This window comes from Rhinatrema bivittatum, chromosome 13 (assembly GCF_901001135.1).
Source record: "Rhinatrema bivittatum chromosome 13, aRhiBiv1.1, whole genome shotgun sequence".
In the NCBI taxonomy this organism is placed as follows: Eukaryota; Metazoa; Chordata; class Amphibia; order Gymnophiona; family Rhinatrematidae; genus Rhinatrema; species Rhinatrema bivittatum.
The window spans coordinates 27,335,234-27,350,703 of NC_042627.1; the positions used below are offsets into that span (position 1 = coordinate 27,335,234).

The window sequence follows — 15,470 nt, forward strand, 5'->3', positions numbered from 1 at the left end:
GTCTTCTGTTCTTCGTGGAGCTCCTCGTCTCGTCTGCCTTCTACCACATCTTCGTGTCTTGATGTCTTGCCTGAGGTCCCGGTCCATGTCCTGATGTCTCGTCATGATCTTCCACCTCCTGATGTGCCTGCCTTCCAGGATGTTCTTCCCTGCGTCTTCGTCTGGTGCTCCTGAGCCTTCTGATCCTGTAGGCCTGTTCTCTCGGATGATGTTGGATTTATGCTTTTTTGTTAAAGATTTGTCTGCGAGCCAGATGCAGCCATCAAAAGATCCACATCTGGCTCGCGAGCCATAGGTTCCCGACCCCTGACTTAGAGAATAGCCACTGCCATTAGCAATGGTAACATGGAATAGACTTAGCTTTTGGGTACTTGCCAAGTTCTTATGGCCTGGATTGGCCACTGTTGGAAACAGGATGCTGGGCTTGATGGACCCTTGGTCTGACCCAGTATGGCATTTTCTTATGTTCTTATGTTCTTATGTGTGCCCGAGAATGGGGTGGCCTGCAGGTGGGATTGTCCCTGTGCTCCTGAACCTCTGTTCCTGCTAGCCATAGAGGGAGCTTTGGATGACACCGGCTTCGTCATTGGAGTTCCTCTTTGCCTGGATCTTCCCCGCGCTTGTCCCGCTCTCCTCGTGGTCTGTGACCAGCATCCAAGGGCTGTGTAGGGCGCGCAGTGGGACAGGGTGGTCCGCGACTCAGTCCTGCGGGTGGCCTGAGTAGGGCGCCCTGAGAGACAGTGCGAATGTTCTTCCTCCCAGTTGTTGCCAAGTACCAAGTGTCTTTGTGATGCCGTCGCATCAACCAAGTGTCTTCGTCTGTGACACCGTCGCATCAACCAAGTGTCTTCGTCAGTGATGCCGTCGCATCAACCAAGTGCCTTCGTCTGTGATGCTGTCGCATCAACTAAGTGTCTTATCTGCGATGCCGTTGCATCGACCATAGTCCTGTCTACATGTCAAGGCCCGTCTGCCCTCAACCTCAGGCTAGGCCTGCTGCTCCATGCTGTACCTCACAGCAGGTCCGAAAGGGCTCGGAATGGTCGGAGGACCATTCAACTTCCAACATCCTTGGGTGTTGGCTTTGGGAGCTTGCAGGCCTGGCAGAGGGTCAGACCGTTAGCCATCGTGGGACACGCTGTCAACCCTCGGCCCGGCCCTGAAGGTCTGGGCTCGGTCCGAGGCCCAAGGGCACACTAAACCATCAGAGTGTAACAGAATGCAAGGCCTTTAAACACCCCCTTTCTCAACAATTATTAGCCAGTGCCTTCCTATTGTCTGCTAATATCAGCTCCTCAGAAAACTTTCCTTAACTCTGCATTGTAGTTACTCTCTATAATAGCTAAGGGTCATCCTTCTACTCATGGAAATGTTTAGGAAGTACTATTGTGTAAAATTTCAAGACCAAGGACACTAACATAATAACATAGTAGATGTTGACAAATAAGGACCAATTGACTCACCCAGTCTTTCCAGTTGTCCCTGCCTATACTACTTTAACTAAGGATATCTTCCAGTTGTCAGATGTACAAGCTTGACCATCTACAGGAGATCACTCCTTTTCCTGTTTTATTTATTTATTTATACTAACAAAAAACAAGGTATCCAGAACAATTTTGTAAATTATGTACACCAAAATATTTTTGAATGTTGGACTGCTGCCGTCTGGATCTGCTAATCAGTCAGACCCAACTGCGGCGAAGTCACATTAATTTATTAATTATATTTTTTTGTATTTTCACGAGAAATATTGCCTTAGGGAATAAAGATGGGACTGTATATTCATCGCTAAAGCTAAGTACAGCTATTATTCTTGGTGATTGGACTAAAAGCCTGCTTGGCTTCTTTATTCCCTAAGGCAATATTTCTCGTGAAAATACAAAAAAATATAATTAATAAATTAATGTGACTTCGCCGCAGTTGGGTCTGACTGATTAGCAGATCCAGACGGCAGCAGTCCAACATTCAAAAATATTTTGGCGTACATAATTTACAAAATTGTTCTGGATACCTTGTTTTTTGTTAGTATTACTACTGTTGGTTTCCAGTATTTTGGGCTGTTTGTGTAGTTTATTTATTTATTTAACATTTTTCTATACCGAACTTCATGACAAGCTTCATATCAGGCCGGTTTACATCAAACTTGGGGGTTAACTTAACAAAAAACCATATAACAAGAAGGCCGAAGCGCAGGTACAAATAACAGGGGGAATGAACTTGGAGGCTAGAATAGCCAGGAAATAAAGGACAGAAAAAACTGGAGAATAAACATGAATGGATATGTGATTACAGGGTTGGACATTTAGTCTATTGAGCTAAATGAAAGCTCTGTTGCGATGTTATGTTTGAGGGAAGGCTTGTTTTGTTTTTTACCTTAACTGGGAAGTGTAATGAAATTACTATGGGCCATGCTAGGAAACTTGCCACCTCTCCCAGATCATAACTGAAAATGTATCAAAGCCACGCAGCCATTGCTTGTTGGTTGATTTTGCTGCTTATTGGAAGCTTGATGCATCTACACCACATCTCTGTGCAAATTGAATTTGTTATTTCCACCTTTGATATCTCCATCTACTGTTCCAGGTGATTGAGCATGTACGGTTTCATACCTAATCTGACTTTCAGCACTTCCCTCCCATCCCCCATTTTATTCACCCTTCCACTCTTCCAGATCCTTTACCTACCACTGCTCTCTTTGCCTGTACCATGCGTGCTTAAATTCTGCCATGGTTTTGATTAAGCTTATATAGTTCTAATCACACTGACTATCTTCCATTAAAATGCCTGAGAATAGTCTTACATTTTCTGAGAAGTAAAAGGAATAGTTCTTTTCTTTGAACACTATATTGTGGTTTCAGTGTTAGCCACTCGCTTGAAAATATAGAAATAAGCCTTTCTGCCCTATATTTTATTGTAACCTGCAACTTCCTGTCATATCCAGACCTTATGCCTAGCTGTATCGGATTCTGTACTGGATGCTAAACTGCATTGTTTCTTCAGTGACCCTGGGGTCCGGCTCTCAAAAGTTAGTCACAGATGTGTTAAGTTAGTCCAGTAAAAAAGTGATCACCTATAACTTGTCTGTCCTTACTACCATAAGCAAATTCTTGGGCAGGCTAGATGGACCATTTGGTCTTTTTCTTCCATCATTACTATGTTACTATGTTGCAATCTTCATTTATATATCTTTGAACACAGAAAGCTTGCACTAGATCTTCAGTAGTCTGAAAAAAGTACTATAAAAACATGAACAAATTGTGCACTGAATCTTACAGTAATTCAGCAAAATGTATAAAAGAAATATAATCACCTTATACTCCTGGGAGAATTCTGCATAACAAATATAAGAATTCAGCAAAGAATATTTTAAAGTTCTGCATATTTTAGGTCAAAATAATACACTATAACTTTCTTTGGTGTTTTAATTAATACCCACTCAGAAATGATTTGATGATGTGGGATCTAAATGTAATTAAATAAATAATTTGAAATACTATAAAATCAAAAGTTGTGTATATATATATTTTTGGTTTTCTCAATTTCCCCAGGAGTGTGTCACAGGGCTGACCCTTCCACTCTCTCTCCACACTCCCTGGTGTCATGGTCTGGCAGGCTGGAATCAGGGAGCACCCCCGCAGAAGTGGCACAGGACTGCAGGGCAGGACTGAAGCTGGTCTTCTGCCTAAACCAGCCCCCTACCCTTGCAGGTTGAGCCCTTGGGTAGGCCAAAAGGCAAGGAAGAAGGCCCGGGTAGCCCACAGGCAAGGCAAAATAGAACAGCAAGACAAGGCTGGCCAGGTCAAGGAGCCCAGGTGACTCCATGAAGGCACCAAGGGACTGGATTAGCTGGGTTAAGTAGACCTGGGGCTGAGGCATCGGGTGATCAGCGAGGAGGTAACTTGCGCAGCTGTGAGCAGTGCTTGCTGAAGACCCTTGAGGGAGGGGAGGCTGCGCAGCAGGGGGAATCGTAACACCAGGGCTGAACCCCTTTCTTTAAGGCTTTACTTCCTCTGCTCTCTCCCTCCTCCGCCCACCCCTCTAGGCATGATCCCCTCTGCTCTCTCCAATCACCCTCCCAGGCTCTTCTGCCTATGCTCTCCCCCATCCACTCCCAAGCCCAAACAGCTCCAGTCTCTCCCCCCCCCCCCCCCCAGACCCCGCCCTCCTTTTTTTTTTTTTTGTCTGGCAGGCTTCCTCCTCCTCCTTTGGGTTTCCAGCTCAATGGAAACAAGATCCCAGATCTGATACCATGGATTCCTTTCCCCTCTTTTATGTCACCTCACAACTTACTTTACTCCATTCTTAGCTGGGGACCAAGTATTAGAGTTCCTTCTGGAATCCTGCACTCATGGGCCCTAAATCTGGCCACTAGATGTCGCCATTGCCAAGGGCTGTTTTGCAATATTCCCAGCCCTGGAAGACCCAGGGAGCAGGTGACTTCCTGAGCCAGTAATTGAACCACCAGGCTAGTCTCGGCAGATTCCATTTGATCTCCAGTTTTACTGTTGCATCTCTACTGCCAAGAATCATCTGTATTTTTGAAATTTTCCCAATGTAAGAGCGTCAAAATGTGATATTTTTAAAAATGCTTCAAAATTTTTTCTTTATATTTATTGAATTTTAATCATATACAAAGTGCAATAATTTTGCATAAAGAAACACCATGGAATCGGTATAATACCAAAAATTAATACAACAATCATCACAAAAGGCAGCAAAAAAACCCCTAATGATTCTCATTACTTAATTCCACAAAATAGGAGAGAGAGGAAAACAAGGAGCCCTAAGGAAATATAATTAAAGAACTAGCTTAACATGAAAATATCTGATTTAACAAGCTCATTCACTGGACCTAACTGGAAGCCAGAGAAGCTGTCAAAGGTCTTCTGGAATCCATAAAGGACTTCAGTTGTTCAGGCAACAAAATATAAAAAAAATCCCATTACAATCATTATTATATTTAATTATACATTTACAATGATATCTAAGAGTAAAAGAAACACTCCAAAAAGTAGCCTCAGGCTTTAAAGCAAGGAAACCCTTCTCTTCTGAGTTATTCCAGAAAGACTGAGAAAAATCCTTACAACCTGATCATAAAACATATAACTGAGATCTTGTTCAGTAACAATGGAAATCAAGAGTACGATCCTTATTAATCGCAGGTCCTCAGTACTCCAATTTTATTTATTTATTTGAAAGTATTTATATCCCGCCCCTCCAAAGTTCGGAGCGGGTTACAGAGGTACATGCATAACAATGTTAAAACTAAAATTACAGACTAAAATAAAAATAACCTAAATAATTTAAAAATAACATTTATTTATTTATTTATTTATTTATTTATTTATTATTTTTATTGTACCGAGTTTCATGATATGAATCACATCAACCCGGTTTACAATTAACAATGTGAATAACTGCAGAGAGTAACATAGTAGAAAACATTTCCCAATTCGACATCAAATATAGTAAGAAACTTAACAAATAAAAACATTATAACAATATTTAGGATGTGAGTAAGTTACAAAAAACAAGGAAAATAACTAGGAACTGAAAGGGGAGGAAATTAAAGAAAGAATATTAACATTTTATCCAACTGTATCAATTAATAAATATGTATAAAATTATAAAATATAGATGGGTAGGAAAGATTGACCAAATATGAATTGTTGTGCAGTATAATATGTTGTTGTCACTGCATGTGAAGTTAGTGGGTTTTTGTTACAGTTCACTAAGGGGCGGATTTTAAAACGAGCGCGAATAGCCTACTTTTGTTTGCGCTCCAGGCGCAAACGAAAGTACGCTGGATTTTAGTAGATACGCGCGGAGCCACGCGTATCCGCTAAAATCCTGGATCGGCGCGCGCAAGGCTATCGATTTCGTATAGCCGGCGAGCGCCGAGCCGCGCAGCCTACCCCCATTCCCTCCAAGGCCGCTCCGAAATCGGAGCGGCCTCGGAGGGAACTTTCCTTTGCCCTCCCCTCACCTTCCCCTCCCTTCCCCTACCTAACCCACCCGCCCGGCCCTGTCTAAACCCCCCCCTTACCTTTGTCGGGGGATTTACGCCTCCCAGAGGGAGGCGTAAATCCCCGCGCGTCAGCGGGCCTCCTGCGCGCCGGGACGCGACCTGGGGGCGGGTCCGGAGGGCGCGGCCACGCCCCCGGGCCGCCCCGGGCCATAGCCACGCCCCCGGAACGCCGCGCGGTTCGGGCCCGCCCCCGACACGCCCCCCGACACGCCCCCTCCGAAAACCCCGGGACTTACGCGAGTCCCGGGGCTCTGCGCGCGCCGGTAGGCCTATGTAAAATAGGCTTCCCGGCGCGCAGGGCCCTGCTCGCGTAAATCCGCCCGGTTTTGGGCGGATTTACGCGAGCAGGGCTCTGAAAATCCGCCCCTAAATGTTAACATGTTAATTGACAGATTGGGGTTAGATAAATGTTAACATGTAGGCTAAAATAAAATATCAGGAAAAAAATATCAGAACTGTAAAAAATTATGAGGTATATAAACCAGGGAAGGCTTGGAGGAACAAATAATGTTTAACAGCTTTCTTAAATGCTTTTGTATCTGGGATTAATCGAATGTCTGGTGGGAGTGTGTTCCAAAGGATGGGTCCCGCTATGGAGAAGGCGTGTTCCTTAGTGGATACTAGTCTTGTTGTTTTCGGAGGTGGAACCTGCAAAAGAAGTTTGTTTTTGGAATGGAGATTCTTACATGGAGTATAAATATGTAAAGAAGCAGACAGCCAAATGGTGTTACTGCCATGCATGAAGGTATGCAAAATATTTAGGATTTTGTATTGGACGTGCTATTTGATTGGGAGCCAATGCAATTTATAAAGGACAGGAGTGATATGATCATAAATGTTAGTGTTAAGAAGGAGACGAGCTGCTGAATTTTGTAATAAATGAAGTGAACAGATGGTGGTTTGGGGAAGACCTAGGAACAAAAAGTTGCATTAGTCTATGCTGGAGAGAATTAACAATTGGACTATGGTGCAAAACTGAACCGGCTCTAGTAAAGGTTTGATGTGTTTTAATAATCTGATTTAAGAAAAAGATTTTTTCATGAGGGTTTTTATGTGGGATTTTAAATCTAAGTTTGGATCTAGTATGACTCCTAAGTTACGGACATGTTTTGTTATATTAATGGTGGAATTTTCATGTTGAATTGTGGTGGGGATGTTGTCAAAACAAGGATTTCCTAATATGAGTATTTCAGTTTTTGATAAATTTAAGCTTAGTTTGTTGTAAATTAGCCATTTTTTTGATAGATGAGACATAATTCTAAGAATTTGAGTGTTTCTGACCAGGTATGTTTAGTAGGGAAGAAAAATTGTATGTCATCTTCGTATATTCTGTATGAGAGGCCAAGAGTGGAATGTAATTGACAGATTGGGGTTAGATAAATGTTAAATAAGGCAGCTGAACGGGCAGATCCTTTTGGGACTCCTGTATTCAAGGCAAATGGGGTGGAACGACTTTGATTGATAAAAATGTGCTAATATCTATTTGTTAAATATGAGTGAAACCAATTAAGAACTGTACCAGATATTCCAATATTTGAGAGAGTTAGCAAGATTTGATGGTTTATGGTGTCAGATGCTGCAGATAGGTCTAGAAAGACAGCAATGTATGATGTTCTGGAATCAAAACCGTGATTGGAAAATATCAATGCTGGAAATTAGTAACATTTCGGTACTGAAGTTTGGTCTGAATCCAAATTGATATTGGTTTAGTATTGAATGTTTGTCAAGAAAAGATTTTGTTGTCTTAATACTACTGATTCAATGATTTTGGTGAGAAATGGAAGAGATGATATGAGATGAAAATCAGAGAAATCTGGATTATTATTTTGTTTTTTTGGAATTGGAATAACTGCAGTAGTTTTTTAATTATCTGGAAGATAGCCAGATTCCAGTGATGAGTTAACAATATTCGCTATAGGAAGTGCAATTTGTTCTTTAGTTGTTTTGAATAATCTGAAGGGACAGGGTGAGCAAGGATGAGATGAGGATTTCATGATTTGTAGAGTTTCAGTGCTTGCTATGATGTCGAAGGAGACCCAAGACTGGGTTGTGACAGGCGATGCTGATATTGGTTGCATAGTTGGGAAGGTAGAAACTATTGTGTAAATTTTTGTTTCAAAAAATTTACCAAATGAATTGCATAATTCTGTTGGGGAATCAATGTTGGGATATCGGATGAGGTCATATTGCATTTGGTGATTGATTTTACAATATTGAATAAGGTTTTAGGGTTGTTGTTTGATGTTCTGTATAGGTTAAGTTCTGTATTGTATAAGGAAAGATTCTGAGGACTTTTTTCTTTTTTTCCATTTTGTTTCTTATGATCATAGTTTACGTTTGTGAAGTAAGAGAGTATGAGAACCAAGGTGCAGATTTATTCCTTATTGTTTTAATTGTACGTAGAGATGCAATTTTATCTAGTGTTCATCAAGGCAATATTCCAGTTTTTGACCAAACCTTTAAGATCATCTGTAGGATTAGCATTGAGGACTGGTATGAAATTTTCTACAAACGATTCAGGCTCAATGCATTTTTGTTTTTTTATTGTGACGGATGATGTATCGGTGTGCTTGTTCAATTGGTTGAGTTTGATCGATGTACATATGATATGATGATCAGACCATGATATTGATGAAATCAAGGTTGTGTTAATGACATGAGTAAAAGTAGTGGAATTTAGAAATATCAGATCGAGTGTATGGACCTGCTTTATGAGTTGGAGCAGAGATAATTTGTATCCAATCTAAGGCGACCATAGTATTTAAAAAGTGTTTGGTTGAGTTAGACAGGGGGATTGAGTCGACATGCCAGTTAAAGTCACCTAGGATGACGGTTTTTTCAGGATGCGGCAGTAAGGTCTAGGTCTAGGGTTGCTACCTTAACCCAAGTAAACAGGCTGATCCAGTCCTGGTTTTGCCCCATTGCATGGATGGAATTGCAGTTCTGATTTTCCAGTTGAGGTCCCGAAAAAAAAGGTGGCCTTTCATGCTCAAGTTATTTTTGCCTTTACTTGAAAAACAGGGATGCCTTGGCTCTCTACCACATTAATGCTTGGAAAAACATCTATGGCAGGGGCTGATAAAAGTATCACCAAAACAATTTAAATAGGTCCCTAAGAAAGCAGAACTTCGAAACCATGCATGCAATGGTGAAAAAAAAAGACAGGATCAGCTTGTTGGATGGACTTGTGATGAGATGACAAGGCTAACTAGGTCCAAAAGGTGTGCAGAGAAAAAAAAAATAATTTCCTTTCTGTGGGGATTTTTGGTTTGTGTAGTTAATTGTTTTTGGTAAATAGTAAAACAGCACAGACTACTTGCACCTGCGATTTAAAATGGGGGAAATAGTCTCCCTTGCACCCACAATGTTAACTTGTTATGCCGTGGGGAGTCCCTACTCGGTCATCCACCCTTTGACCCTGAGATTTAACATTGTTATACCAGGGGGAGCTGTCAGTCCCCCCAATATCCATTTTGCACTCTACTTAAAAAATATTGGGTCAGATGCCTCCCCCGGCCCCCCCCCCCCCCACAACACACACACACACACACACATCCCTCCTCCTCTCCTACCAGAAGCCAAGATCATATACAACACCGACACCCCCTCCCCGTTTTCCATATCCTTGAAGTGAAAATCAGTGCCGAAACCCCCTCTCCTCCTCTCACTCCCAAGAAGTCCTACCGAGGAGGACACAAGCTTCGGTCCTCTCAGCTAAGCGTTCAGCGTTGCTCTGACAGCAAACCTGCTAGTGTACGCTATCAAGGTTGCTGTCTGAGAAACGCAAGAGACAATGGAAATCTTGCTAAATCAGTTTTAGCGTCAGATTATGTTAGACAGGAGAAGGAAAAGAGCTGACATCAGGAATGCTGAATGTGTCAGTGCATTCTGAAATACAAATACAACGTATTATCTGTTCAGTCTTGTGGAAGCTTAGCTCCATAGAAGGAATGTTTTGGGGGTTTTTTTAAAACCCAATAACACAATACTTGCAGAATGGGTTATGTGCAGCCTCGTTCAGACTTGTAATAATCACTTTCAGCCCCCCACAGTGCAGCTGCCATGGGCGCGATCAGATTACAGATGCACGGGGGTTGGGAGGGAGGCGGGCCTGCTGTCCATGACGTCTTTGTTTGGGGGCGGAGTCTTTCTGCAGGAGCGCTATAAAATCGAATAAAGCGAGCGCAGAAAGAGGTATTGGTTTGTTTGCATTTCTCGGGGCTTCGAGTTTCCAGCGCAGCAGAGTTTGAGAGCTCCTGATAGCCCGCAGTCCCGTTTTGGACATGAAGAGCTGCGGAGCCATCAAGGCTGCGGGACTGCTCCTGTCCCTCCTAGCACAGGCATCAGTGCAAGCGCCTCTCAATGGTAAAAACCCGGGTTATATTCCAGCATTACACCTGGCCTGGGTTGGACGAGAATATTTCATTCCCGTTCTCTTGGCATTAGCACCATCACTGACAAGGGGTGCATGTAAATTTGTATGTTGGGGGCTAGAATTTTTAAAGTTAATTGAGCAAATGTGTAGATCTGATCTAGCTGGAAGCAGTAGAATCTTAACATTTACCTTGACATCTTCTTTGATAAGCTTATTGCACTCTAAAAACGTCTCTTTTGCAGCTGCAGTGGAGTTTTGAGACTTGAGTTGTCAGTTTCTGAAACTGTCATGAAACTCCTTATTATTCCTCATGCTAAACAGCTTGCCTTTTGTTGTTCAGCTAGCGAATCCAAAACCGGCCGGTTCGGGAGCCCTGCTTTCGGTCGTGCGGTACCCGATCCGGTGAGAGAAGGTGGCGAAGGGCGACGGATCTCGTGCTGGCGTGTGATCGCATGGGGGTGATCAAATACGCAAATCCCAGCAAAGCGGGAGGCTGCAGCCGGATCTCCCCGTGAGTGGGAGTCCAGCGTGGGACTCCTTTTGGGTCCCTTTAAGGCTGTGTTCCAAACTTGTGGAAACCTGGATTCTTTCCAGTTTGTGATACCGTTTATTGAACCAACATGCAAATATTGCAAAAAAGTGTTCCGTATGAGCTTTCCAAAGCTGCCTGGTCCCCTTTTCAGCTCTGCATAGAGTAGGCGGGGAAAAGATGGAGGAAGGCAAAAGAATATATCCCCCCACCCTCCCCCATCTTTATCACTACCACTGTTAATAGTTTTTGATGATCTTGCAGTATTTTTGTTTCCTCGATTTAGTTTTTCGGTATGGTCGGCATGTTATCTGTGACCACATGATCTGCAGTGGTACAGCCTGTTGGTTCCTGAATTTTGGTCAACTTCTCTGGTCGGAGTAGTTGGGAAAAATATATCCTGGGGTGTTTTCATCATTACTTGTATAAGTGCTAACTTCAAATTTTTTTGTTTGGAGATTCCACTTTGATTTTCTTGGAAAAATAGATGCTGGTATATTGGATGCATGGCAACAAACACATTAGGGGTTGAACTTGTGTCGTGTCAATCCATTTTTTGTGCTGCTTTTTGTTAGTGAGCGGGTTACGTGAGAATTCTGGTAAAGCCAGAGGGGTCTGAGACCAGTTTGCCATCATTGGTCAGTTTTCCCACACGCCTGTTTTCAGTTGCAAGTTTAGGTGAAAGCAGGACCAGCATGTCCCAATAGACAAACTTATCTGTGTATATTGGACCTTCATACTACTCACGGTTTGCAAGTATGTAAACTTGTAATTTTTACTGCTTGCGGGTCTTTTTTAATCATCGGTCCATAACATATGCAAATCTTTTTTTGATTTTTTATAGTTTTTAGTAAACATGTGGAAACAGTACTTCCCTTAGATGGGCGCTATCGCGCCTCAGAGTCCAAGGTCCGGATAAGATGCTAGTCCTGCTATCATGCCTCAGAGTCCCGCGCAAGGCGCGATAGCGAGACTAGCATCTTAAACTCCGGACCTTGGGACTCTGAGGCACAATAGCGCCCATCTAAGGGAAGTACTGTTTCCACATGTTTACTAAAAACTATAAAAAATCAAAAAAAGATTTGCATATGTTATGGACCGATAATTAAAAAAGACCCGCAAGCGGTAAAAATTACACGTTTACATACTTGCAAACTGCGGGTAGTATGAAGGTCCAATATACACAGATAAGTGATTAATATAGTTTTTTCACTAAAAATTATAAAAGACCTATTTCCTAGCGTGTAGCAAATGGACGCAGGACCAATGGATATAGTGTACTCATAGCAGTTGGAGACGGATCAGCCCCAAGTATATATACCCCTGCGGGAAGTGCAGCTCTTCAGTATTTTCCGTCTCCATAGCAGTTAGGGACTATCTGCACTCTCTCACAGCGTTAGAACAAAATTCAATGGAGAAAACCCAAATTCGGAAGAAAACTTACCTCTGAAGACGAGCCCTGCTCTCCTGCGGTGATACCCTCAGGTCCCTCCCCCAGTTGAGAATTCCCGAGGTGATTTCCGTGGTCCCTTGGAGGTGAGCCTCGGTCCGGCAGCCGAATCGCGGAGAGGACCTAGCCCCTGATCTCAGGCACGGCTGAGAGGCAGCGGGTGCACCCTCGAGCGCAGCAGTGAAGGTATTTGCCCTCTCCCCCCGCAGCTGGAGACCGTCCGGGACGAAACCGGGAAGCACCGAAGACAAGGTGCCATATCAGAGCCGCACAAAGTGAAGAGGCCAACGCCCTGTGCGCCCAGTGCGAGGAGGTCCTGGGAGATCCAGGCCAGGGCCAGTCCCACCCAGGACCGAGTACTAGCTCCTCAGTGAGTACCCCGGACCTAGCAAATTCCAGCAGGACATCCCCCAAACAGGGCCCCCCTGGGACTCAACGCCCCTTAGCTTGGACCCCGCGTCTATCTCATGGGTGGAATTCTTCAAAGGACTACACACCTTCATCCACATGCAGATGGAGCCTCCGGCTAGACAGCCACAGTCTCCACTAGGGATGTGCATTCGTTTCATCTGTTTCATACGTTTCCTATACAAGCATGTAATATGAATCGTATGAAACATGAAACGAATGCACATCTAATTGACATGTAATGGAAAACATATGAAACTAATTAAACGAATGAAACAAATGCACATCCCTAGTCTCCACCAGAAGACCCTTATACCGCAGGGCCCTCTAGGCCTAGACAAATGTTTCCACCGCCCAGAAGCCCCACCTATGGGGACACGGACAACTCTGAAGAGGAAACAGAGCCCCTAGAGGAAGGGGAACTCCCCCGGAAACAGATAATCACCGTACCATGAGACGCTTCTTCACCAAGGACGAGCTCCCAGACCTGGTCACCCACAGTGTGAAGCAGCTCGCTATCCGGGTCGCAGGCACTTCGGGGGAGCCTAAGGCGAATCCCCTGCTAGAGGGACTCCGCCAAACCTCTCGCCATTTCCCTCTCTTACAAGCTGCCCAGCAGCTAATTGTCCTGGAATGGAGTGCTCCAGAGTCCACATTCAAAGGGGGACGAGCTATGACAGCCATGTACCCCCTGGACCCGGCGGCCAAAGACCTTCTGACATGCCCAAAAGTGGATGCCATGGTCTGCGCGATCTCAAAGCACACTACTATCCCAGTGGAGGGAGGAGCAGTGCTCAAAGATGCTCAGGACCGGCGTCTGGAATTCATCCTTAAACAGTCCTTTGACGTCGCCGCTATGTCCCTACAAATAGCGGCTTGCTGCACCATAGTGACACGTGCCTGCCTATCTCAGACCAGGAACAACACCCCTGGGGAGGCCATGGAACCAGCAATATCATTCCTTGCGGTTGCTGCTTCCGATCTGGTGCGCATAGCGGCCAGAGTAGTGTCATCAGCTGTGGCTACCAGGAGACAACTCTGGCTCCGAAACTGGTCGGCCGACGCATCTTCCAAAATGCGTCTTACAAGGATGCCTTTCAAAGGATCCCTTCTGTTCAACAGCGAACTAGAGAAACTGGCTAATAAGTGGGGCGAGTCCCCGTTACCGTGACTACCAGAGGACAGGAATAAGAAAAACCAGCAACCCTTCCCCCGAACTTCCAGGGGCAGAAGTTCACAGTGCTTCAATCCATACAGAAGCAACTATCAAGCTCCCCGCCTTACGGGCAGGAACCAGTCCTTTCAGAACAAGCACAACAAGAGGGGAACCAGCTCGGGTCCAGGCCCCAGGCATACCCCACAATGAGATTCAGCCGACCCATCTAAGGGAAGAAGCCATAGGGGGCAGACTAGCTCCATTCTACCACAGATCGGTCGAGATAACTTCGGACAAGTGGGTCCTAACCATCATTCGAGAGGGATACTACCTGGATTTCCTATGAACCACCCCCCCCCCCCCCCCCCCCCGGACAAGTTCATGGAATCCCCCTGCCACGACTCCTCCAAGAAGGTGGCAGTGGAAACTACGCTGACCAGACTACTGGCCCTCGAGGCCATAACCCCAGTGCCCCCACAAGAAATAAATACTGGGCATTATTCCATTTATTTTATCGTCCCCAAGAAAGAGGGGACGTTCAGGCCCATCCTGGACCTCAAGTCGATCAAACGCCACCTGAGGACTCCCTGCTTTTGCATGGAAACCCTACGCTCCGTAATAAGGGCGATACAACAGGGAGAGTTCCTCACATCCCTAGATCTTTCGGAGGCCTATCTTCACATCCTGATTCATCAGGAACATCATCAGCGCTTCCTACGCTTCAAAATCCTGGACTGTCACTACCAGTTCCGGGCACTACCCTTCGGGTTAGCCACAGCACCCCGATGTTCACCAATATCATAGTGGTGGTGGCGGCAACACTGAGGAAGGAAGGAATCCTCGTACACCCTTACCTAGGCGATTGGCTGATCAGGGCGAAATCGCCAGAGGAAAGTTACCAAGCAACCAACAGAGTCAAAACTACTGGAGAGCCTCGGATGGGTGGTCAACACAAACAAGAGTTGTTTGTAATCCACACAGTCGCTAGAATACCTAGGAGTCTGATTCGACACCAAAGAGGACAAGGTCAGCCTGACCCCCACAAGGAGACCAAAACTGAGGAACCGGTTACAAGCCCTGCTGAGCTGAGCGAACCTCACCCCACAGCTTGGGATTACCTACAAGTCCTCAGTCTGATGGCATCCACATTAGAAGTAGTGCCATGGGCGTGGGCTCATGAGACCCCCTACAGCGCTCACTTCTGACACGGTGGAATCCATGGTCCCGGAACTATGCCATCCGTCTATCACTCCCGGGCAGAGTCCGGACCCAGTTATGGTGGTGGCTGCAGGGCAGCCACCTGAACCAGTGACGAGGTTATCTTCACCAACCTGGACCCTGCTCACCATAGACGCCAGCCTATGCGGATGGGGAGCACACTGCGAGGAGTTAACCGCCCAAGGGCAGTGGAACGCAGAAGAGTCGGGATGGAACATCAACCGCCTAGAAGCACGGGCAGTCAGACTTGCCTGCCTAAGATTTGCTCACAGGCTCCGAGACAAAGTGGTCAGAGTAATGTCGGAC

At 45.0% G+C, this 15,470-nt stretch overlaps 1 protein-coding gene across 3 annotated transcripts in view; it reads left to right on the top strand.

The window, feature by feature from the left end:
- The window catches only part of CA12 (carbonic anhydrase 12), a 147,354-nt gene that overhangs the window by 39,265 nt on the left and 92,619 nt on the right, over positions 1-15,470 (top strand). For 2 of the 3 annotated variants that reach the window (XM_029575776.1, XM_029575778.1), the window contains exon 1: positions 10,235-10,393. The exons of the other annotated variant lie outside the window; for it this stretch is intronic. In XM_029575776.1, coding sequence (XP_029431636.1) covers positions 10,312-10,393 — 82 coding nt within the window. In that variant the 5' untranslated portion in view covers positions 10,235-10,311. Of the gene's footprint in view, positions 1-10,234; positions 10,394-15,470 lie in introns of those variants that run through there. 3 annotated transcript variants of the gene reach the window in all.